The 25,917-nt window shown below is 45.8% G+C and overlaps 1 protein-coding gene across 1 annotated transcript; it reads left to right on the forward strand.

Annotated features, from left to right (window-relative positions):
* Nucleotides 1–369: 369 nt before the first annotated feature.
* Nucleotides 370–25,917, forward strand: NDUFS1 (NADH:ubiquinone oxidoreductase core subunit S1). Its single transcript, XM_056861473.1, has 19 exons — nucleotides 370–388; nucleotides 4,294–4,361; nucleotides 6,007–6,098; nucleotides 7,532–7,639; nucleotides 9,531–9,607; nucleotides 9,890–9,971; nucleotides 10,065–10,195; nucleotides 12,211–12,396; nucleotides 13,571–13,705; nucleotides 14,458–14,572; nucleotides 15,134–15,279; nucleotides 17,266–17,394; nucleotides 18,738–18,867; nucleotides 19,878–20,038; nucleotides 21,234–21,388; nucleotides 22,837–23,012; nucleotides 24,332–24,466; nucleotides 24,600–24,672; nucleotides 25,795–25,917. The coding sequence occupies exons 2-19, from the start codon at nucleotides 4,298–4,300 to the stop codon at nucleotides 25,884–25,886; spliced, it is 2,187 nt and encodes a 728-aa protein (XP_056717451.1). The 5' UTR covers nucleotides 370–388; nucleotides 4,294–4,297; the 3' UTR covers nucleotides 25,887–25,917.

Consider the following 25,917-nt stretch of genomic DNA (forward strand, 5'->3'; position numbering starts at 1 on the left):
TAGCCGAGCGTGTCACGGAAATTACCGAGTCAGGCGTCGTGTCTGGCCGTTGCCGGAGGAGACGAAGGGAGCCGAGCGTGTCACGGAAATTACCGAGTCTGGCGTCGTGTCTGGTCGTTGCCGGAGGAGACGAAGGGAGCCGAGCGTGTCACGGAAATTACCGAGTCTGGCGTCGTGTCTGGTCGTTGCCGGAGGAGACGAAGGGAGCCGAGCGTGTCACGGAAATTACCGAGTCAGGCGTCGTGTCTGGCCGTTGCCGGAGGACACGAAGGGAGCCGAGCGTGGCACGGAAATTGCCGAAGCGGCCGCCATATTGTCGGCGAGGGGGCGCGTTGGTGAGAGGAGGCTGCTCGGTCGCCAGGGCCGGAGCTCCGCCCGGGCCAAGGAGGTAATTCGGGGGGGGGGATAGAGATAGCCCCCTCCTCGCCACAGAAGGGTGGGCGAGGGCAGTATGGTGTGGCCAGCTCCTCCCCCCGAAGGCTAGGTGGGGATGTCCTTGACAGGGGTCAGGGGGTTGCGTCGCTCCCTTTAACTGCTGTTAAGGAGGGGAAGGGCACGGGGGGGGGAGGGAGGCGCCCCCTCCTCTCCCCCTCCTCTCCCCCTCCTCTCCCCCTCCTCTCTCAATGCTTTTGCATAGAGACAGCAAAGAGTCTTTGTGGCTCCGCTGAAAGGCTGCCAAGTTTGCTCTGCGGAGTTACTCTCGTGTAAATCAGCGTGCTTAGGCTGCAGGCGACTCTGCAAAGTATTGCACCGGTTGCTCTGGAGGGCTGGAACCCGCCGCGCTGGAGGCCCAGGAGCCTCCTGTCCTCCTGCATCCTTAAGTGTGTAAGCGGCGGGGTCACAAAGGGCCGACGAGATGCAAGAAGTCTGTAGCGGGAGGCTTTCCTATGCAAAGGCTCGGTGTCCTTGCAAATGCCCGGCCTGGGCCGTGGGTGAGAGCGGGACCCATTCCCAGCCTCTGCCTTGGGTGGAAATGCGGTCCTTGTCCCGCTGCTGGTGCTGAATTGCACCCCTGTAGCGTGGAAAGAAACCCGTGGCTCCGATTAACCCCAAATCGAATAAGAACCAGTTGGCTGGTAAACTCTGTTCCAGCAATTTCTTGCTGCAGCTTCACTTGGAAGCGTTGGTGGTTGTTGTTGTGACTGCAGGGTTATTTTGAGGTCCTGGGCAGATGGCCTGGGAGATGGTCCGTGCAGTCCTATGCAGAGGTTTGAACTGTGAAATTCTGCCCCACTGGCTTCTGAGTTTTGTCTTTTTTTCAGTGACAGGGCTCTGCTTTCTTAAGGGTGACCTGTTTGCCCGGCGTTGACAGGGGAAGGGCATTGTTGGCAGGAGAGGTGATCTGTAAACATAAACCGCATGTCGCAGATGTTCAGATTCCAAAAGTCACCGCTAGATGCTCATCTCTATAGTGTTTGGTCGTGATGGAAAGTGCTGGCCAGTTGCGGTGTTATGACCCTGGACTTCCTTGGTCCAAGTACTAACCAGGACCAACCCTGCTGAGAGATCAGGCTAGCCTGGGTTATCCAGGTCAGGGCATAGAGGCCATTTATGTATGGGAGGTTTTGCCTTGGATTTGCCACTCTCTAGATGCACATTTTCCCCATCCAGATACTCAAAACTCAACACTAAGCCCCCATGCAGAGTTTTGAGAATTTGGATGGGGAAAATGTGCATCTAGAGAGCGGCAAATCCAAGGCAAAACCTCCCGTGCAAAAATGGCCATAGTGTTTACTGGTAGGTTTCTGGGACTAAGGCAGTGTTGGAGCCATGTAGAAAAAGTCCCTTCCGCAGGTGCAAGGTTTTCTCACTGTGTAAACAGCAGCGACATGTTATGCTTTATGTTATACTGTGCAAAGCTTGAATGTATTCTGCATAGTTTTAATGCTTTGTTTTTGTGAGGGGTCTTTTTTAAAAGAGTGGTATAAGCTGTGTGAACAAAGAAGGCAAGGACGAGCCGATGTTTCTTCTCCCACACGGTTCTGTCTCTCACATATGGTCATTCTGACACTGACTCTCTAATGCAGGGGTTCTCAACAAAGGGGGAATTCCCCCCAGGGGGTGGGAATTTTAGGGTTGGGGGGGGATTGGGATCTCTATTCAGCAAAGTGCATATTATTTGGAATGCACCTTTTGAGATAGACTATTTTGGGAAGGGGGGAATTATATTCTGAACAATGGTGAAAGGGGGGAATGGAGCAAAAAAGGTTGAGAACCACTGCTCTTATGGACCACTGGTCTGATCAAGCAAAGCTTTTCTTAGGTTAACCTGGGGAAAACAGAGTTTTCAGCGAGACCTGAATCAAAACACTTGCTTGAATCAACCTTCGACACAATAGAGTCTGCTTCTGTAGTACAGTTTGCTCATAAGCTACATGGCTGTGCTCTTCAGTCTATTGAAATTAGGTACATTTAACCATGCAAAGGTTATGAGGTTGTACATTTGATGTAATTTGTTTTGGGGTTTTTTTGCAAAGGGCAGGGGGAGTTGCATTTACTGAAGATTCTCTAACAGCTGGTCGTTTGGGGGTTAGTACTAGTCCATGTCGCCCTATTAATACTGTAATTTAACTACTGTTCCTCCTCCCCCTTAACCTGCATTTCTTGTAGATTGTTATGCTATGCTATATGCTGTGGAGGTAAGAAGGGATACAGATGATACAGCAAGGACCATTTATTTATCAAGCTGTGTATTCACTGCCTTTCCCTCTACCTCAGGTCTTCTTAAATGGTTCACCAAAGTATGCTAAAATGTATACGTTACAAGAACAGAACATCATAACAGAAATTCATACCCGTATTCAATACAAACAGCAGCCAGAGGCCCCCCAGAATAGTTCAGTCTTGCCTGCTCCCCTAAAAAGCAGACAGAGAGAAATCTGGGCTTGCCTAATGCCAGCCTATTCCAGAGAGCTGGAGCAAGGATTGAAAACGACAAGTGGCCGCTACAGGTTTTATTTTCTTATAAGTGGTAGTAGAAAGATGGAGCTGCTGGGAGAAAGAAAGTTCTTGCAAAGGTTTGTGCAGGGAAAGCTGGTCCTTCAGGAAAAGCCCAGGGAAAGAACATCCCAGCCATCTCTTTCCGACTGTGAGGACAGAGGTTATTTTTCTGACAATGAGAATAGGCCACACGGAGTTCCCCGGAATGCTGGATCCTTGTCCAGATTATTCCTGCAGAACTACAATTCTGTCCTGTGATTTTGCTCAGAACAGAATGTGGGAAGGATCATCTTCCCATAGTTCATGAAGGGGAACATATGAGAGGGGCCGTGGCTCAGTGGTAGAGCATCTGCTTGGCATGCAGAAGGCCCCAGGTTCAATCCCCGGCATCTCCAGTTAAAGGGACTAGGCAAGTACGTAGGTGACCCCTACCTGAGACCCTGGAGAGCCGCTGCTGGTCTGAGTGGACAGTACTGACTTTGATGGACCAAGGGGCTGATTCAGTATAAGGCAGCTTCATGTGAGAGCTATTCCCAGTATGAAGTGGAAGAAATAGAAGAATACCTGCAAAAGAAAAACCTGAAAGAGTGTAAAACGGGACCAAATAAGTTAATTTGGAAATTCAGGCAGATGTACATAAACAGAAGTGCTTGAATATAGGTGTGGTGTGTTTCAGCATTGGAACGCCGTCTGAAATGTATACGTATTTGCTATTGTTCTAATTCCGCAAGTACTTTGGAGCTTTTCTGATACCGATCCATACCAAGCAAGGGATGAGTTGCCACTGAAGCAGAAGTGAGGTGAGATGAGTTAGGAGAGTGAATGCTTGTGGAATACACGTTCTCTCTGTCTCTTTCTAGGTTATGTCCCACTGTTTACTATCTAGGATAGACAGGTTTGCCACTACACCAGCTCTTGTTGAAAATCAGTGTGCGCCCTTACTGTACATGAGAAAGCTTGACTCATTTTGTCCAGTTCTTGTGTTGCTGGTGGAAAGGGATATGTATATTTATTGCGTAGAGGCAAATCTGGTTTGCTGTGTGCATTTACTTCAGATTTGGAGGATGTACTTCTGTTGTACACTTCCAGTGACTTTAGCAAGAGACCAACAATAAATCCCAACGCACGTTGCTTGTATTACGCACAGAACTGGTTTCACAAAATAAAACTGGATAATTTTGATTTGGTAAAGCAATTGCATAGGAATAGGTGGGGTTCTGATGTGTAAAAGTATGTGTGAGAAAGGCAGATGTATTTAATTACGTTTTACAATTGTTCCATATACTTGGTATTAAAAATATTATCATTTAGTTCTTCCTCTTGTAGCTTAAATTTTCATCTGCTTACTTCCAGCACCATGCTGCGATTACCTGCTGTCCGCAAGGCCTTGAATGGTGTCACTCAGACTACTAAAGGATGTGGTAAGTTGTCCTGTTCAGAACATGACACACGGTACCCCTCTGTGGGATTTAGTCAGTTTGGGTATTTTTCCTTGTCAAGGCAGTGGTAGCGTGTTTGGCTAATTGTGAGAATTTTATGGGTGGCAGTAGATACTGGATATTCAAAACAGAATAGGATGATGAACTGATTGTAAGGTTGGGATTTGTTATTGAGAGTTGACTTTGGTCAGAAACAAAAGAATCCATTCATGAGTTCTGTTAGTAACATTTTGAGAAGTAGCTCCCATGTGCTTCTCTTTATTAAAGTCTTAGGCTCATAGTTCAGCTAAAAAGAAGCAAAATTCAAATACTTAACCTGATTCTGAAAACCAGAGCTAGTTTTTTAGTGGCTTATAACAAAGAGAAAGCCTTTTTAAGTCACAAAGTCAGCAAACCAAAAGCAGAAATCATTGAGTGGCACAAGTTGAATGATCAGACTTTAAAAAAACAGCAGTTAAATATAAAGCATTTATTTTCTTCGTTTATTTTACACGTCTCACAGTGACTCAAGGCAGATTACAAAATTTAGCAATGCTACAACAGTATAAAATAAACATTGTACTAAGATTGGAATGCGAAGTTGGATAAAGCAATGAAACAGTGCAAGACATGGCGTAAGTGCAAAAACTAGGTTACAGAAATGGGAAAACAATGTGGTAAAAACAAGAAGCGCATACAATTAATAGTGCCACAAACTGCAAACAACCCTTTAGTGCTCCGCAAAAGTCTGTGATTACAGTTTTTTCAAGTGCCTGATATAATCAAAAGTCATAAATATCGTCATCCTAGGGGGAACGTAAAATGTTTCTCTAACAGCCTATTCCTGAGAGCTGCAGTGGCCAGGGACAGCGTGGCAGTGGCGGTGCTGTGACACCTTTAAAGAGGTTTTGTTGCTGCAGCAGGGGGTAAAGGGGGCTATTTTAAAATAAAAATCAGGAAAAGGGGGGGAAAGCCCCATTGAAAATAGTGATGCTGCGCCAACAAAAAGGTGGTGCAGCACCACCATTGCTTAAGAGGGAGTTCCTGGGCTGAAAGGGGTTAGGAAGCTGCCTAACGGCAGCTCCGCCACCCACATCGCCCTGGGAATGCCTCCTGGGACGCTGGCGCAAGGACTTGCGCTGGGAGGATGAGCCGGTGTCTGAGGGCCGCGCTGCCTCAGCAGTCCATGGGGCCGGCGTAAGTGCCCCTATGCTGGCGTCCCTGCCAGTTTAGATGGTGCAAGTGGCACGGTCACCGGCACAGGGGTCGGGCCACCTCCTACGCCCATACGGCCCCCAACCTCAGGAATGGGCTTTTAGACTTAATTTGGTGTCTCGAATGACAATGCAGTCCTCTGTGGAATTATTCCCATTGTAAGCTGAGTGAAATTAGTGTGGTTACACGGGAGTAACTCTGCATAGATTGCATTGCAAACCAACAGAAAGACTCTGCTTTGACTCCTACCAAGGTGTAAAATATATCTGTCCCTTTGCTGTTTTTCAGCAGTGGGGATGACTGGCCATTCAGTCAAACAAGTTGTAGCGTCATCTGTTCATCCTATCATTGTGCCACTGATTTGGGCCAGTGAATCTAAAAGATTTGCATTGGTTTTGAACAATAAATACGTTTTCTGTTCTCGTTTTCTTAGTGCGCTCAACAGCTACAGCTGCCAGCAACCTCATAGAGGTATTTGTCGACGGGCAACCCATTATGGTACCTCCAGGAACCACGGTGCTTCAGGTAGGATGAACTCTGGGTCTACATATTCTTTTCTGTACCAGTCAGACTTTTACAATAGTAGTGTTTCTGCATTCTCTTAGATGTTAAAAAAAATGTCTTCTCTTGCTGTAGATTTTCAGTGGCTTCATTAGGAAATTGGATAAGGAGAAACAGCTTTGTAAATCCAGATGGGTAGCTTTTGGCACTTTCATACATGCTGAATAATGCACTTTCAATCAGCTTTCAATGCAATTTAATGCTCATTTGCAAGTGGATTTTGCCATTTCACACAGTAAAATCCAGCTTCAAAGTGCATTGAAAGTGGATTGGAAGTGCATTATTCAGCATGTATGAAAGCTAATCTGGTGAACCCGGTTGGTTTCCCCACTCCTCCACCTGAAGAAGCCTGTTGGGTGACCTTGGGCTAGTCACAGTTCACTCAGAACTCTCAGCTTCACCTACCGCACAAGATGCCTGTTCCGGGGTGGGTGGGGTGGGGAAGTGATTGTAAGCCGCTTTGAGACTCCTTACGGTAGAGAAAAGCAAGGTATAAAAACCGGCTTTTCTTCTCCTCCTCAGGAAAGGTCAGGATACAAATCAAATAAGTAAATAAATGTTCCATACGTGTATACCTTTGTAGGGGGAGCAACCCCAAAGAAATCTTAGCTTTGTTTATTGACTGTGCTCCAGCAGCAAAGCCATTTCCACTAGCACCCTGTTTATTCCAGCTTAATGGCTGCTTGTTGTGTTGAGAGAGGCCAGAGATTCCTGAGTTTGGTTTCCCTGCTCTTGCTTAGCTGCTGTCCTCTGGTAAAGCCAACCTTAACAAAACTTTGCCATCAGTTGAGCACAGCTAAACAGGCTGGGTCACCCGGTGGTTCTCTGTTGGGGCAGTGGGGAGGGGGCACCGGAATCAGGAGTTGCCAAGAAAAGCCAGGATTTGCTGGGCGTCTGTGAGCTGAGTCCTGGTTTCACAAGCTCACCATCGTTGAAATGAACCATGGCTTTGTGTTACGTCTGAATGCACTCTTGCATTAAAATGAGGTGACAGTTCATGGAATGCCACTGTTTAAACGCCTGGTGTTACTGTACAGTTACGTTTCACAGCATTGCTTAGCCAGAAGTGTTAGTATAGGAGCAACAGGTCATCAAAGATTTTCAAGCAAGGAAAGCCCCAGGACCTGTTTGCAAGTTATTTCCTGGGTTTTTTTTAATGCATTGCTCCCCCATGTTAATCTTAAATTTCTGAATATGGGACCAAATTGGGAAGCCCTTTTTAGTTTCCACACTGACCATTGTTCATCGTTCTAATGCTTGCTGTAATATTCCTTCAAAGCACATTGAAGTTTTCCTTTCACAGGCTCCTTCCTTTACAGTTGGTGATAAACTTTCCTAACCCATACTTTGCATTTTTTTAAAAAAGTAATTATTTGTCTTTTTTCCTTTCCTCCTAGGCTTGCGAAAAGGTTGGAATGCAGATTCCTCGCTTTTGCTATCACGACAGACTGTCTGTGGCTGGAAATTGTAGGATGTGCCTTGTGGAGATAGAAAAAGCACCCAAGGTTATTATTACTTTTTTGCTAAGGTTGTGGGTATTCTGGAAGCTTGGTAATCTACCTTCGTGGAATGCCGAGCAACAAAATTGGTTGCATTTCGGTTAACCGTAATAATGTGTCTGCTGCTAACAGCTGCTTTTTGACATTATCCTAAATACATTAGTTTACAGTGCAGTTGTCGAGCTTAACTGATACATGCACGGTATACCTTCCCCAGAAATTGTCTCTAGCTTGAAAGAAACTGCTAGTTGACATTGTGTTGTTGTGCCTACTGACATCAGATAAGTTTTGTTGGCGTCCCCTTTTCAGTAAAGAACTGTTTGCAACCCATGTTTCACGTGCATATATTCACTCCACAAAACGTGGGGCAACCACGTGTCCCTTGCAGCCTGTCAAACCTCGTGATCTCTGTAGTTACCAAGATTCTTTTTTCCTTGGCTCATTCCCCTTTTTTTTAGCATTGAAAAGCCATTTTCGGCTGGGAACTGCCTGTTTTGTGGGTGATGTCTGTGGATTTCCAGTACTAGCGGTAGGAAAGAGGCAGACGTTACGCCCAAGAAGAACTTTTAGGGCAAACGTATGCACTGCTTCTCACCTGTGGGTGTCTCCCAAATACCCTTTCCCATTAGGTATCCATGGGAAAACCTTCACATGATATACTGGTCTATATGCTTGTGGTATTTGCAAATCCAGTACTGTCGAGCAGGCAGGGATCCCCACCCTGTGCTGCCATTTATTTAATTAAGTTTATTTAAAATGTTGATGTACTGCAGAAGCCCTCAGACTAGAGGGCTAAAAAGGGGGCCTCAAGAGAGTAAGAAAGCCTTTGGCCAACAAATTAACTGATCAGGTTTTGCGGGGAGGGAATCCCATAAGCACAGCGCCCCCTGCTTCATCTTTGAAGGCTGGTGATTATGCAGCGGGATCCTGTAAGAAGATCTCAGTCTTCAGAGTGCAGCAAATGTCATGGTTCCAGGCCACCAGAGTTTTAAATGTAAAGAATTGGGCTCGGAAGAGCACAGGCATCCAAGGCAAACCTTGAAGCACTGGTGTGATAAAATCGATGCCAGCCAATAGTATTATGCTGTACAGGACCAGATGCTATTTCCCCAATGGTCTTCAAAGACAGCCTCATATAGAGAGCATCACAGAGATCTGATTTGTTGGGATGGCAAACAATTAAAGGCATGTAAAGTCCAAGTTCCCCACCATGTGGGTTAGACTTGGGGACCTGGTTTTGTTGGTGAAAACCTTGGGTGTTAAGTAAAATATGGATTTGCCCCAGATGAACAAACAGGATTGCATCCAGTGGACTCTCAAAGTTAATGCTGACCTGTGTCTTGTCGTCTTGGGTGCAAACAGGGCATTAGCTTTGAGCCACATTTCTGCAATTGGTTTATGTTAGTTTGGGTCTTTGGGACCTGTTAGTTTTGGCACGGTGATGGTAGATTACCGTCTGCCAGTACCCTGTTAACTAAAACTGGGAGTAGGGGTGGTTTCTGTCTAAAAGTTAGCGCAGTTCCTGTGGCTTACAGCAAAGGCGTGCGTGAGGCTCTTCGGACCTATGTACTGAGCATTAGAGCCAAATTACAGTGCAGTCCTATGTAGAGTAACTCTAGCCTAGGCCCATTGAATTGAATAGGTTTAGACGGGAGCAACTCTACTTAGGATTGCACTGTTACCTGTCTTGTAAAACTTAACCATTGGTCTCACAGTTTTGCAAGCTGATTGGCAAAGACCCTTTTGTGTAATATTGAAAAGAATGTACATGAATTTTTATCACTTGTACAACTTGAATAAATAAAACCTGTTAGGAAATGAATGTTGGGTAGTGAATTTTGTGAATGTACATGGAGACGTCATCATTAAATTTGTATCTTTCTGGTGGGTTTGGTAGCCAGTAGCTGCTTGTGCCATGCCAGTGATGAAGGGCTGGAATATCCTGACAAATTCCGAGAAGTCCCGGAAAGCGAGGTAAGCTCTATATGCTTTAGTGCAACTTAGTTTTCCAGTATTAGAGTAATGGGCTTGTGGCTGGGTGTGTGTGCAAAACAAAGGGCCTTAATTTTAATAAGTTACTTTAATAGTTTTCTTAATGAGGAGAATACATAAAATACAGTTAAAATATTAAACAAATTAATGTCTTCTGTATATCAGTAATACAAAGTCTTCTGTATATCAATAATATAAAGCTTAATGAGTTAAATGGCAGATGCAAACAATGATTCTTATTTTTTACTTCCTGTCTCGCAACAGAGAGGGTGTCATGGAATTCTTGTTGGCCAATCATCCACTGGACTGTCCCATCTGCGACCAAGGAGGGGAGTGTGACCTGCAGGTATAGCTTCTTGGAGACCTTTTTTAATTGTTACTTTGAGTGAAACTCTGCTTTCTGAACAGATACGTTAATTTTATTTCTGTCTGTCTTTAGGATCAGTCGATGATGTTTGGCAGCGATAGGAGCAGATTTCTGGAAGGAAAGCGTGCTGTGGAAGACAAGAATATTGGTCCTCTGGTGAAAACTATCATGACTCGTTGCATACAGTGCACTCGATGTATCAGGTAGCTGGTGTCCCGTTGTCTTTGCCACCAGAGTGTAATATAGAATCATAGAGTTGGAAGGGACCCCAAGAGTCATCTAGTCCAACTCCCTGCACAATGCAGGAAATTCACAACTACCTCCCTCCACACACCCCTAGTGACCTCTACTCCATGCCCAGAAGATGGCCCAAAATATATATGCTGATGTTGTAAGTAAAGGGTGTTTTTGAATGACCCTCCTACTGTTGAATTTGTTTACTGGATTCTCTTTGGAGATTGTAACAAGGATCCGTAAAGGTGTCTCCTAATGCTTTCACACATAAAGGTGAAGTGGCCATAAATCATGTGGGTACAAAAACGAATATGAAATCAAAATAAAACCGTAGACTTGTAAACAAAATATCTGCATGCTTTCAATGAGCAGCACAGATCTTAATGGCTTTGCTCAGACTGAATGCAAAACCAGGGGTTAGTTTGTGAAACCAGGCTTCAGTTCATAGCAGGTCATTCAAATCTGAATTTGCTTAGTGAGTGCAATTTTCAGACCCTTTTTGGTTTTTTTCCTGCCTCTTCTGCAGAGACCTGGTTGGCATCGCAGTGAGGGAAGTGTCAGGAAACAAGTCAGAATAAAGCTAGAATGTTCGCATTTGTATAGTATGCAAAACCAGTTAGAACCAGCTGTAATTAGTATACCAACTTCAACCCCGATTTCAGATCATAGTTTAATGACCACAAACATTTACTGTAGTAGCCTGTCTTCTGGCAATCGCATGAATGCAGTTACTTGAATTGAACGAGGTTCTTTGTGACAGTTGAATCGAGCCAGTGTTTGGACTACATGTTTGCAGCTGAGGATAAGCTGATGTGGGGTGACTTTAACTTGAGGAAGTATTTTACGCATAGTGGAAGCTTCATTTTGTTGACTTCATTGTTTTAATCTTATTGAAGCTCTTCAGTGAATCAGATTAGATAGCCAGGCAAGCAGCTGTCCTAGTTGATCTTTTATGAGAACTGAAACTGTGTAAAGTTGGTTTCAGAGGGTAGCTGTGTTGGCCTGCAGTAGAGCAGCTAGGTTTAAGTCTGGAAGCACATTAGAGACCAACAAGATTTTGGGGGTATGAGCTTTCTAGAGTCATATAATCATAGAGTTGGAAGGTACCACCAGGGCCATCTAGTCCAACCTCCTGCATAATGCAGGAAATTCACAACTACCTCCCCCACACACCCCCAGTGACCCCTACTCCATGCCCAGAAGATGGCCAAGATGCCCTCCCTCTCATGATCTGCCTAAGGTCATAGAATCAGCATTGCTAACAGATGGCCGTCTAGCCTTTGCTTAAAAGCCTCCAGGGAAGGAGAGCTCACCACCTCCCGAGGAAGCCTGTTCCACTGAGGAACCGCTCTAACGGTTAGAAAATTCTTCCTAATGTCTAGACGGAAACTTTTTTGATTTAATTTCAACCTGTTGGTTCTGGTCCGACCTTCTGGGGTAACAGAAAACCACTCGGCACCATCCTGTATATGACAGCCCTTCAAGTACTTGAAGATGGTTATCATATCCCCCTCTCAGTTTTCTCCTCTCAAGGCTAAACACACCCAGCTCCTTCAATCTTTCCTCATAGGACTTGGTCTCCAGACCTATCACCATCTTTGTTGCCCTGCTCTGGAAATGTTCCAGCTTGTCTACATCTTTCTTAAATTGCGGTGCCCAAAACTGAACACAGTACTCTAGGTGAGGTCTAACCAGAGCAGAGTAAAGCGATACCAGAGTCAAAGCTCCGTTTGTCACATACCTGGTGCAAGGAATTTTGACGCATGAAAACTCATGCTCTGAAAATCTTGTTTGTCTCTAAGGTGCTTCTGGACTGGAATCTACATAGAGTAGGTTTTACTCATGAGCTGCTACAATTGCTTTTCATTTTTTAATATGTTCAGTCAAAATCTTCTTAGAAAGAAATGACTTCGTCAGGGGTTGGGGGGGAACTGTGAGCTTAAGTGGGACGTAATGTGTTATCTGTCTCTTCTACCTTCACTAGGTTTGCAAACGAGATTGCAGGGGTTGATGATCTGGGAACTACAGGAAGAGGAAATGAAATGCAAGTGGGTACTTACATTGAGAAAATGTTCATGTCTGAATTGTCCGGCAACGTGATTGACATCTGCCCAGTAGGCGCCCTTACCTCCAAGCCATATGCTTTTACTGCTCGTCCCTGGGAAACAAGGTGTGTATTCAAAGTGTCTCTTTAAATGTCAACTTTTAAAATACCGTTTGCTGCACTCAGAGAGGGAGATTCAGATTTGCAAATTTATGTATCCAGAGTGGTGTGGTGGGTAAGAGTGTTGGACTGGTATCTGGGAGATCTGGGTTCGAATTGCCACGTGCCTTGCAGGCTTGCTAGGTGACCTTGGGCCAGTCACACACACACACACACACACACACACACACACACACACACACACACACAGCCTAATCTTCCTCACAGGGGTGTTGTGAGGATAAAATGAAGGAGAGTTATGTAAGCCGCTTTGGGTCCTCTTTGAGGAAAAAGTCAGGGTACAAATTAATTGATTCAATTCAAACCTTTTTGAAGTTGGTGGTGGGGCGGAATGGGAAGAGTCAATTGGGATCGGTCTGTGATTTGTAACAGTGAAATTATTAGCACTCCTCTAACAGCACTTATCAGAAGAAGAGTTGGTGTTCATATGCCAACTTTCTCTACCACTTAAGGAAGAATCAAACCGGCTTACAATCACCTTCTCTTCCCCTCCCCACAACAGATACCCTGTGAGGTAGGTGGGGCCGAGAGAGCTGTGATTAGCCCAAGGTCACCCAGCTGGCTTCATGTGTAGGAGTGGGGAAACAAATCTAATTCACCAGATTAGAGTCTCCTGCTCATGTGGAGGAGTGGGGAATTAAACCCCGGTTCTCCAGATTAGAGTCCACTGCTCCAAACCACCGCTCTTAACCACTACACCACGCTGGCTCTCAGATTCAGCCTGTGGTTGCTGGTGGTTGTTCTGTGATATATCAAAAAAATAAACAGTACTATACATACACAATTTAACTTGGAGAGCAAGTGTGGTGTGGTGGTTAGAGTGTGGGTCCAGGAATTGGGAGACCCAGGTTTGAATCCCTACTTGTGCTGTGCATGCCTGCTGGGTGACCTTGGGCCAATCATACTTTCAGCCTAACCCTCCCTCACAGGGTTGTTGTAAGGATAAAATGGAGGAGAGGTGTACAATGTAAGCCGCTGGGAGTCCCCATTGAGAAAAATGGGGTATAAATGAAGTAAATAAATGAGTGGCTGGAAACCTGGCAGGGTTTGGTAGGTTTTATTTAGGACATCTCAGGTCTTCAGAAACGTGTTTGCATTGGGGTTTCTGCTTTTCCCTTAGGAAGACGGAGTCCATTGATGTTCTTGATGCAGTAGGGAGTAATATTGTAGTGAGCACTAGAACTGGAGAGGTGATGAGAATTTTGCCCAGATTGCACGAAGATATCAATGAGGAATGGATATCCGATAAAACAAGGTATCTCTATGTAAATCTACATTTTCTCAAAGTGAACTTCGATAGCGTACAAAAGATGTAGGTTGTAGAACTTCCTTAAGTTTTCTGCTTGAACTGTTTATAAACTAATGTTGACATTTTTTTGTTGATGCAGAGAACTTTTAGTCTACTTTTTATTCCCCATCCATAGGGGCTTCATCCAGAGAAATATCTTGAAATCACTGGCCTCTAAGTGTGCGTCATGTTCAGTAGGATGGTGTCTTAACGGTTACTTTAAATTTGGCACAAAGCCAGAGAGTTGCAGGTTGTCTATTTAACAGAGTGACTGATATGTCAGCTTCTGCGTAATTTACCCTTGGAGCACTAGTCGTATAGGCCCAGTAGATTGTAAGCATAAACTCATCCTGGTAAATGATGAATAACTGAAACGAGTTGGCTATCCATGAAATTCACAGGAAAAGGTGTCCCACCGGTGTAAAGGCTCACTTCGGCGTTCCTGGGGTGTTCCTGGGGGAGAAGCTGCTGTTAGGCAGCCTCCTGTCCCCGTTTGCCCCAAATATGCCAGTGGCGAGAGGACCGAGACTGGCGCAGCCTCGCTTTTCTCGATGTGGCGAAAAGGCTCCATTTGACAAAAATAAGCCTCTAAAAGGCTTTTTTTTTTTTGCGAGGAACGGCTTAGGAGGTGGCGCCTCCTCCCTGCCGTCCCTGGCAGCTTCCATCTCAGGAATGGGCTGTTAGTCCTTCAGCTGTTTGTCTTCATCTGAACTTTGCAGATTTGCTTATGATGGTCTGAAACGTCAGCGCCTTATTGAGCCAATGGTCAGAAACGAAGACGGCCTTTTCGCTTATGTATCTTGGGAAGATGCCTTGACTCGTGTGGCTGGAGTGGTAAGAGCCTGTGCTTCTGACAGCACCCCCTGGGGGGGGGGGAGATTACCTAGGGGGGCACTAAGGCAAGGGGGCAGCAGGGGGGCGCTAGAGGTGGGCCCCTTCAACCGTGTTTTCACTGATTTACAATAGATTAAGGTATGGCACCATGCTGGCAAATTTGGTGGAAACTATCAGAATCTTTGAAGAGCTGGTTGACTAAATTTCAACTAAAAAGTTTTAATTTGATTTTGAATAGATGTGCAATTAATTGTTACTGTTTTGAAATTTTATTGTTATTATCTTCTTTAGTGAGTCATGGAAACCCCTATTTTGAATAATGCTTTTTATAGGATAGGGTAGGGGGTGCTGGGGTTGAGTTTGTGGAACCAAGGGGGCAGTGGCCTGAAAAGCTTGGGTACCACTGCCCTAGTGGAACAGATCTACAGGATAAGTCTCAGGATTTTATTTTTTCTTAATTTTTTTGCCAAAGACAGTTTTTTTTTTCTCATAGAAAACATAATATGTTTTCCCAGCAAACTTAATAGTTCACCTGACGCATCTTGTATTTTGTTTTTAAAGCTTCAAGGTTCCCAAGGCAATGAGGTAGCTGCCATTGCTGGCGGGCTGGTGGATGCAGAAGCGCTCATGGCTCTCAAAGACTTGATGAACAGAGTGAACTCTGACAACCTGTGCACTGAGGAAGTTTTCCCCACTGCAGGAGCCGGGTAAGATAATGTAAACAGATTATCTTCATAGAATCATAGCGTTGGAAGGGGCCATATAGGCTATCGAGTCCAACCGCCTGCTCAGTGCAGGATCAGCCTAGCGCATCCCTGACAAGTGTTCGACAAGCTGCTGCTTGAAGACTGCCAGAGAGGGGGAGCGTGCCACCTCCCTGGGCAGCCAGTTCCACTGCTGAACTACTCTCAATGTGAAAAAATTTTATCCTAATGTCCAGCTGGTGCCTTTCCACCCATAGTTTATACCCGTTGTGGCGAGTCCTATCCTCTTCTGCCAACAGAAACCGCTCCCTGCCTCCTCTAAGTGGCAGCCCTTCAAATACTTAAAGAGAGCAATCATGTCCCCCCTCAACCTCCTCTTCTCCAGACTAAACATTCCCAAGTCCCTCAGCCTTTCCTCATGGGGCTTGGCCCCTGATCATCCTCATTGCTGTCCTCTGCACCCGCTTCCTCTCCCTTTAGTGAGGGCTAGCGAACATAGACTTGGATTAAGCTTTGTGAGCTAGTACCACCATGGCAAAACTAGAAACATTGCGTGGGTGGAGCAACGTATGATGGTTTTTGCTAAGGGAGAGTTCTGTCTTGACAGAAGCAGGGCACTATGATGGTAGTGTGGGCTTCTAGACTCTTCTGTGCAAAGTATTGTGCCACTTTTATTTTCCTTTCATACCTTGATACTGTGGTTCCCAACCTTTTTGGTATGGTGACTCGCAAGTACAAATTTACTTGGTAAAATGGCCCGTCCAGGGCCAGCCCCAGGTTTTTTGGCACCTGAGGTGAACTAGGACCTCGTTGCCCATCTCGTCTGGCACTGCATTTTTCTACAATGGCAAACCAGATGTTGTCGAGAAACCCCCAAACCAGCGTGGTGTAGTGTTTAGGAACTGCGGACTCCAATCTGGAGAGCTGGGTTTGATTCCCCACTCCTCCACATGAGTGGCAGACTCTGATCTGGAGAACCAGATTGGATTCCCCACACCTTGAAGCCTGCTGTGTGATCTTGGGCTGGTCACAGTTTTCCCTGAGCTCTCTCAGCCCCACCCACCTCACAGGGTGTCTGTTGTGGGGAGAGGAAGGCAATTGTAAGCTGGTTTGATTCTCCTTAAAAGGTAGAGAAAAGCAGGGTATAAAAACCATCTCTTCTCCACACGAAGGGCACAGCTGCCCCCAAGCAAGCAGCATTCCATTTTCCCCGCTGTCCAGCTGCTACTGAAAAGGTACTAGTTGCAGGACAATTTTTCCTCCTCGTTGTTGCAAAGGGAGTTGGAAAGGGAAAATGTGAGATGTTGACAAGGATGATGATGAAAGAAAGAATGTTGCAAAGGACAGGAGCAGCCACTAGGGAGGGCTGGCCTGTGACTCACTTTCAGAGGCTTCGTGACCCACTTTTGGGCCCCGACCCACAGGTTAGGGGACACTGCATTAATAGAATGCATATTGTAAAATTTGACGTTCATTTCCATATAAAGAAGATACCCATGTATCATTTTTGCGACTTCTTTGAGGATTCCGTTGCACATTGGAAACCAGTAGTTGAAGAAGAGAAGAGTTGGTTTTTTATATGCCGACTTTCTCTACCACTTAAGGAAGGATCAAACCGGCTTACAATCACCTTCCCTTTCCCTCTCCACAACAGACACCCTGTGAGGAAGGTGGGGCTGAGAGAGCTCTAAGAGAGCTGTAACTAGCCCAAGGTCACCCAGCTGGCTTCATGTAGAGGAGTGGGAAACCAACCTGGTTCACCAGATTAGCCTCTGCCGCTCATGTGGAGGAGTGGGGAATCAAACCCTGTTCTCAAGATCAGAGTCCACCACTACAACAGTAGTGGGAGAAGTGTTGCTTGGAGTCAATTTGTAACTTAAAGCAGCATCAGAAACTATTATTTTATCTCAGCCCTTCTCATCTGAACTCCATGCTTAGCTTTTTCTCCCTGGTCAGTACAGCTGATGGACTTGTGAATTTTTGTTACAGAACAGATCTACGATCTAACTACCTTCTCAACACCACGATTGCCGGAGTGGAAGAGGCCGACGTCCTGCTTCTGGTTGGCACCAATCCTCGCTTTGAGGCGCCGCTGTTCAATGCCAGAATTCGAAAGAGGTTATTGTCGAAGGCTTTCACAGTCAGAGTTCATTGGTTCTTGTGGGTTATCTGGGCTGTGTAACCGTGGTCTTGGTATTTTCTTTCCTGACGTTTCGCCCGCAGCTGTGGCAGGCATCTTCAGAGGAGTAACACTGAAGGACAGTGTCTCTCAGGAGTAACATTGAATGACAGTGAGAGACACTGTCCTTCAGTGTTACTCCTCTGAAGATGCCTGCCACAGCTGCTGGCAAAACGTCAGGAAAGAAAATACCAAGACCACAGTTACACAGCCCGGATAACCCACGAGAACCAATCGAAAGAGCTTGGTCATAAGATGAAAAAATCGTTCCTTCTGCAGAAAATTCCTTCTGCAGACTCTTAAAATGGGGTGTGGGTCAAGTTCTGATTTGAAAATGAAACCTGGAGTAGTGTCCGGAACACAGACCCCAGTTTTCATTCCATTGTCCTACCCTGTAAAGCAGATTTTGCATTACAACATATTTTGCAATCTTTCTCTCCCCACCTTTCTTTCCTGGGCCCCACTGTAAAATCATGCAGAGGTTGAACTGTGTGTGTGTGTGTGTGTGTGTGTGTGTTTTCATATGTTAAACACAGAATTCTGTCCTAAACATTTGTACCAAATTTCTTTTTGGTATCTTGATGATCAGTGGAGTTATAGCATTATAAAGAGAAGGTTGAAGAGGCAAGGTAACTTATTGTGATTGAAAGAATAATTACAAATATAGTATTGCTGTTGATTCTGTGGTAAAGTACGGTATGGAAATACTCTAAGGTAGAATCAAAGACCAAGCTGTTTGGGGGGTGGGGAAGGGGAGAGTGTACTTTAAAATTTAGAAACAATTTATTTGTTCAACCATGCCTTTCATTTCAAGGCTTTGAAAAGGATTCAGAAAGTTTTCCATTTTTAGTCTACCCAAATTTATAAAAACTGGTCAAAAATAAATTAGAACAAGAAGAGTTGGTTTCATACCCCGCTTTTCTTACTTTTTAAAGAGTCTCAGTGGTTACAATCGTCTTCCCTTCGCCTCCTCATAACAGACACCCTGTGAGGTAGGTGGGGCTGAGAGAGTTCCGAGAGATGTGACTGGCCCTGGGTCACCCAGCAGGCTTCATGTGGAGGACTGGGGAATCAAACCCAGTTCTCCAGATTAGAGTCCACCACCCTTAACCACTACACCACCTTAAGGGCTCTTGCTTTCTGTGCCGTGTATCTAGTGAGTTCTGTTCAGGAACTCTGCAGGATAACAAGTAACTGCAAAAATGAAATCGCTGGTGCATGGATGTATTATGTATCATAGAAAGGCGAGTCTTAATGGTGCCTGGCATTGGTCCATTTTCAGCTGGCTGCACAATGAGCTCCAAGTAGCCCTTGTGGGCAGTCCGGTCGACTTGACTTACTCGTATGACCATCTGGGAGATTCCCCACAGCTACTCCTGGACATTGCTTCGGAAAAGCATCCATTCAGCAAGGTATATTAAAAAAAAAAAAAAAAAAGAACCCCCCTCCAGAACCCACAGCAGTTGTGCAACTCCTGAAACGAGTGATATCTGTGTTTTGTATCAGTCTTTGGCTCTTGTGGCCCTTTCTTGCATGCCCAGGGTAGTGCTGATCGCCACTTTGGGGCCAGGAAGCAATTTTCCTCCAGGCCAGATTGGCTAGGGATCCTGGAGGTTTTTTTTTTTTTTTGGCCATCTTCTGGGCATGGAGTAGGGGTCACTGGGAGTGTGAGAGGGGGAGGTAGTTGTGCATTTCCTGCATTGTGCAGGGGGTTGGACTAGATAACCCTGGTGGTTCCTTCCAACTGTATGATTCTGTGATACTTTTGTGCAAACGGGTTTTTGCTGAGGTCATTTGCTATGTAGAACTATTAGGTCAAGGGTAATAAATATGCCGGGATTTAATTTACCTAATGCATTTTGAAAGCTAAGTTGTTCTGCCAGTGTCTGGATGGGAGGCATCTGACCTAAACCAATTTAGCGTGGAAAGAATTCCTCTACTGTGTGCTGGTCACCAATTAATATTTGAAAATCGCTTCTTTGGAAAAGCGACACTACATAAGAACATAAGAAAGGCCATGCTGGACCAGACCCAGGCCCATCGAGTCCAGCAGTCTGTTCACACAGTGGCCAACCAGGTGCCTCTAGGAAGCCCACAAACCAGACAACTGCAGCAGCACCATCCTGCCTGTGTTCCACAGTACCCAATATATTAGGCATGCTCCTCTGATCATGGAGAGAATAAGTAGAGTCTTAATCACTGCCATCTTGCGTTCCTTTTTCGGAGACTGGCCCAATAATAAACACCTGATGTTGCACTGCTCTGGCTTGTGTAAAGTAGACAGGAGAACACAAAGCCTAATGGGTTATCAGTGGCAAATCAGATCTGAAACTGTCTTCTAAAATCATGGTCTTGAAAATGGTTTTGTTGTCTCTGTCTCGTAGCTCCAGAGTGATTTTCCACTTTCGCTTCTTCCAATCAGATCCTAAATCAGGCTAAAAAGCCAATGGTGGTGGTCGGAAGCGCAGTACTTCAGCGGGGGGACGGAGCAGCTATCCATTCAATCATTTCCGCCATCGCGCAAAACGCAAAGACAAAAAGTGGTGCTGGCACCGAGTGGAAAGTCCTGAACATCCTGCATAGGTTTGCTCGAGCTTGATGCTGTTCTGTTGGATCCCATGGAAGGGGCACGACATGATCCCAGTGCTGATCTGCTGGCTGTGGCCATCCCAGGGTTCAAGGGCAATTACAGAACTTCTGGAAATTTGGGGTTGCACCCAGAAATGGCTGGTGATTGTGCTCTCACTGCATCATAGCAGTCTCTCTCGTCCATATATGGGGTTGTCAATTCCAGGTTGGGAAATACTTAGAGATTTTGGGGGGTGGAGCCTGAGGAGGGTGAGGTTTGGGGGAGTGACTGCAATGCCATTGAGTCCAATGGCCAAAGTGGGATATTTTCTCCAGGGGAACTGATCTCTGTCGCCTGGAGATCATTGTAATAACGGGGGATCTCCGGCCACCACCTGGAGGTTGGCAACCCTATCTATACAGGAAAATCCAGATGCAAAGGATTCCTATACTGCAGGGGGTTGGAGCCAGATTAAATTTCCCACTAACAGAAAGGGGGAGGCCATTTCTGCCTTCCCACTGCAGACACCCTCCCAAGTTGTTCCCCTATTCAGCATTTTGTGGAGATCAGTGTACCATTGAGGGAGGGGGGGAAGCAGGAAAGTTCCATTTCACTAATGGAAAACTTATTCTGGAGCTGACTCAATGAGAGTGCAGCATCCAGTAATGGGTGGCTGCAGCCATGGTGACCAGTTCCACCATTTCATATAGGAGCAAACATCTCGGCTATCTGAATTGGGCATACTCTAGTAAATTATCTCTAGAAGGACACATTCAGATTTAAGATCTGAATTTACTTCTGAAATGAAGCATGAACAACTTGCATAACTTCCCCTGTATCAGAACTTTTTTTAGCTGTGCACTAAATATGCCATGTATAATTCTGGGTCCTTCCATCTTTCTTCAGCACGTGTCCGGTCACATGTTCTCCTCTGGCAGCAGCGGGTTCCTGGAGGCAGGCGCTCTTATGGTGCCTCAGTCATGCACACTCAGCCTGCCCTATTTTGCAGGGCTATTGTGGGGGTTAAAATGGATTGAGAAAACAATGTAAGCCGCTATGGGTCCCCATTGGGGAGTAAATGTGGGGGCTAAATGAAGTAGCTAAAATGGGGATGCCTGACAAATCTGAATAGAGATTACACAATTGTAGCGTGCTTCTTTGACTGTTCCAGAAATTATGTAGGGTGAAATAGTAATCTTTTCTGTATAGGGTTGCCAGCCAAGTAGCTGCTCTGGACCTCGGTTACAAACCAGGGGTGGATGCAATCCGGAAGAACCCTCCCAAAATACTGTACCTCTTAGGGGCTGATGCAGGTTGCATGACTCGTCAGGATTTGCCCAAGAATTGCTTTATTATCTATCAGGGTAAGTGGAACTGCAGTAGGTGTGTCGTTCTTGTATTATTCCAGCGCGCTGTAGTGGTATCTGGTGAACCGGGTTTGTCTTCCCACTCCTCCACCTGAAGCCTGCTGGGTGACCTTGGGCCAGTCGCAGTTCTCTCTGAACTCTCTCAGCCCCACCTACCGCACAGGGTATCTGTTGCGGGGATCTGTCACAGGGTATCTGTTGAGGGTTGATAAAAGAATAAGTTTTACTATGCATCCAGAGTTTACTCCAGTGTAAGCCCGTCAGGTTCAACAGGCTTAGAGTAGAGTAACTGTGCATAGGATTACCAGATTTGAGTCCAGTAGTGCTTTAGAGAGCAACAAGATTTTTTGGGGGTATACGTTTTCGAGAGTCTAGGTTCCCTTCTGATGAAGGGAGCCTTGACTTGAAAGATTATGCCCTGAAAATCTTGTTGGTCTCTAGGGTGCTACTGGATTCAGATCTAGTTGTTTTACTGCAGACCGACATGGCCACCCTCTGAGACTGTGTGCATAGGCTTGTGCGACTGTTGGTCGTTTCTCCGATAGGAAGGTTCGTATGCAGCTTCCGCTCCATTCAAAAGTATCATTAGTAGTGAATAAACTTAGATGGTTCTTTTTATCGTTCAGCATCCTTGGACTGAACTTTCTCGGTGTGTTTGAGTGCTGTAGGCTTCCATCCCAAGTACACTTAACTAAGCACATGCTGTCAAGTAAGACTAGGAATTCCTCTGGAATCCAGTGAACCTTCTGATTGGTGAAAGCTTCTGATTGACAACTCTGCTTCAAAGCCTTCATAGGGATTCTTCCTATTTTCTTCGTAGTTTAAAAGGCTTCGTAGCTGTAACATCTGCTAAGAGCAGCTTGAACAACGTGCTAATAGTAGCTTAACAAGCTCATCAAGTCTGTAATTACAGAGAGGCACACATGAAGCTGTCTTATATTGAACCAGACCCTGGGTCCATCAAGGTCAGTGCTGTCTACTCAGACTGGCAGTGGCTTTCCAGGTCTCAGGCAGAGGTCTTTCACATCATCTACTTGCCTAGTCCCTTTAACTGGAGATGCTGGGGGTTGAACCTAGGACCTTCTGCATGCCTAGCAGATGAGCTACCACTGAGCTACAGCCCTTCCCCAATTATGGATATCAAATGGCGGGAGGCAAGAATGTAAACTTCAGCCAGGAAGGCTATTGTAGTACTGGGGCAAGAACTATAAAGAGTGTCACACACGGAAAGCGAGCCCACTTAATAGAGGGGTAGTGAAGAAAAGATGCGGTGTTCTTCCTCTTTAAGAGTGAAAGGACAAGCTGACTTCAGTGCTGAGCACATTCAAGACTTCTCTTTCGCTAAAGGAGTGTGCGTTTGCCTGAATGTGACACCCTGCCCTGCTGGCTGCGTCAGCAACATTTCCCAGCAATGCTGATGCCACTTCCGTGGCTGTTTGTTTCAGGGCACCATGGCGACGTTGGAGCCCCTATGGCGGATGTTGTTCTCCCAGGAGCGGCTTACACCGAAAAAGCCGCCACCTATGTAAACATCGAGGGCAGAGCTCAGCAGACTCGAGTTGCAGTAACGCCGCCTGGCATGGCAAGGGAGGACTGGAGAATTATCAGAGCAATCTCTGAGGTACCGCGAGCGTATGAGAAATTAATTGCCGCAGAGCATGAGTCAGGCCTTGCAGGAATACTGCTGCAGAAAAAGAAAGTAAATGCGTTCGCTTGAATCTTCTTGCAGCGTCAGAATGGAGTCTCATAAATCTATAAACGTATTAAAATTGGTTTTATGGTTGTTCTATAATGTTCTGCTTTCAGTTGTTAAGACACCTTGGTGGCCCTGGTTGGGCAAAAAGGTGGAATATGAATTCTGTACGTTAAAAAAACGAATCCTGATTAAATAGAAGTGGGTGGGGTGGATAATGAAATGCGTGTTCTGTCTTAGGATTTCCTGGGAAAGCCAGGGGGGCAGACTGGATTCTACTTAGGCTTTCAGGATAGAATCAGCGCTTAGTATGTGCTGTATTAACACTTGGGGACAAACTCCTTCTTGGTGGGACAGTATGCACAGCCGACCTGCCGGTTGTTACCTTGTTGACTGTACTTGTGCTAAGCACAAATAGACTACTTCAGCTAGTCCCCTCCTGAAATTACAGTAACTTCAACCACCTAATTGCAAATATCGACTATTTTTGATACAAGCCAGCATCGTGGGTAGGGATTTAGAGTCTCTAACCTGGGAGACCCAGATTTGAGTCATCACTCTACCGTGTAAGCTCACTGGGTAACCTTGGGCCAATCGCTCTCTGCCCACCTAACCTACTTGAACGCATGAAGCTTCCTTATACTGAATCAGAAGCCTTGGTCCATCAAAGCCAGTATTGTCTACTCGGACAGGCAGCGGCTCTCCAAGGTCTCAGACAGAGGTCTTTCACATCACCTTCTTGCCTGGTCCCTTTAACTGGAGATGCCGGGGATTGAACCTGGGACCGTCTGCATGCCAAGCAGATGCTCTACCACTGAGCCATGGCCCCTCCCCAGAGGGTAATGGTTGTGAGGATAATATAGTGGAGGGGAGAATGTTGTCATAAGCCACTTTGGGTCTCCCTGGTGTAGTGGTTAAGGTGTCGGAGTAGGATCGGGTAAACCCAGGTTCGAATCCCCACTCTGCCTCGGAAACTTGCTGGGTGACACACTCTCTCAGCCTTGACCCTGGCAAGTGTTTGGATGGGAGACCTCCAAGAAATACCAGGGGCATGAGGAGGAGGTAGGCAGTGGCAAACTACCTCCGTACATCTCTTGCCTTAAAAACCCTACATGGTTGCCATAAGTCAGCTGTGACTTGATAGCAACCCCCCAAACATAAGAATAAACAAATAGAATCGCAACAGCGTCAGATCTTGATTTTTTGGTATTTGTTCCTCCTTGCTCATTTTATATTTTTTTCCCCAGTTGGCTGGCATGACCCTCCCCTACGACAGCCTCAATGAAGTAAGGAGCAGATTAGAAGAGGTCTCTCCAAATTTGGTCCGATATGATGACGTGGAGGGAGCCAACTACTTCAGCCAGGCAAATGAGCTGTCCAAGGTATGATGTGATTCTGGTCATTCAGCTGGAACAGGGGCTTCTGTAACATTCTGAGAAGAATACAATGTACCACGTGGAGAGTGAAAACAATGATTTTCCCCCAGAAGTGACTGCTGCATTCTTACAATTGCAGATGGTGAATCAGAAGCTTCTTACCGATCCTCTTGTTCCACCCCAGCTCACAGTTAAAGACTTCTATATGACAGGTACTGTAATCACTGATGCCGTTCAAGGAAAACTTAAAATGTGTAGTATCTTTCACATGTGAATGCATGATAGGCCTCTAGTACACTCAGCAAAAAATGTCGGGGGGGGGGGGAATCAAGGTTGAATCTCCTTTCATTGGTGACGCTCACTGGGTGACCTTTGGGCCAGCCATTCTCTTTCCACCTAACCTACCTGCGGGTGGTTGTAAGCATAGAATGGAGAAGGGGAGAACCACATATGCCGCCCTGAGTTCCCTGACAAAATATTATCAGTATTTTTATTTGGTTTTACACCTACACACTCATGTTCCCTTCCCTTAGATATCGAGACTAAGAGTTCCATCATAAGCTGGCCTCCCTGTTCCATCATTTTATTTATTAGTTACCCCTGTCCCTTTCTCACCTGAATGTCCACCATTACTGCTGATATGGAAGGCGTCATTGGAGGGGCCGTGGCTCAGTGGTAGAGCATCTGCTTGGCATGCAGAAGGTCCCAGGTTCAATCCCCGGCATCTCCAGTTAAAAGGACCAGGCAAGGAGGTGATGTGAAAGACCCCTGCCTGAGACCCTGGAGAGCCGCTGCTGGTCTGAGTAGACAATCCTGACTTTGATGGACCAGGGGTCTGGTTCAGTATAATAAGGCAGCTTCATGTGTTCCTGAATCATAGGTGACGTGAGCCATGTGGATTTTGGTTCCTCTGGTTTTAAATTAATTTTTAGACTGTATTATAGATTTTTTCTTATATTACTATGATATCGATTTAATTGGATTAGATCAGAATATATTAGGTGCTGTGGAACACAGGCAGGATAATGCTACTGCTGCAGTTGTCTTGTTTGTGGGCTTCCTAGAGGCACCTGGTTGGCCACTGTGTGAACTGCAGGACTTGATGGACCTTGGTCTGATCCAGCGTGGCTTTTCTTATGTTCTTATGGATTATGTGGCAATATGTTGGATGTGAGCCACCCTGAGCTATACGTGGGTAGGGAAAGGGTGGGAAAAATAATATTAAATCTGACATATAATAGTAGAGCAGCTCCAGCAGGGGGCTTGGCCAACCTGCTGTACAGCAAGTCTCGGACTGTGACCTTCACAGTTGATAAAAATGCTTCTCTTTACAGATCCTATCAGCAGAGCGTCACAGACCATGGCTAAATGTGTGAAAGCCGTTACAGAGGGGGCTAAGGCAATTGAAGAGCCGTCCATCTGCTAAGGAATGAAGACGTTGAAGTCCGTCAGGCACT

Source organism: Euleptes europaea, chromosome 15 (assembly GCF_029931775.1).
Source record: "Euleptes europaea isolate rEulEur1 chromosome 15, rEulEur1.hap1, whole genome shotgun sequence".
NCBI classification, from domain to species: Eukaryota; Metazoa; Chordata; class Lepidosauria; order Squamata; family Sphaerodactylidae; genus Euleptes; species Euleptes europaea.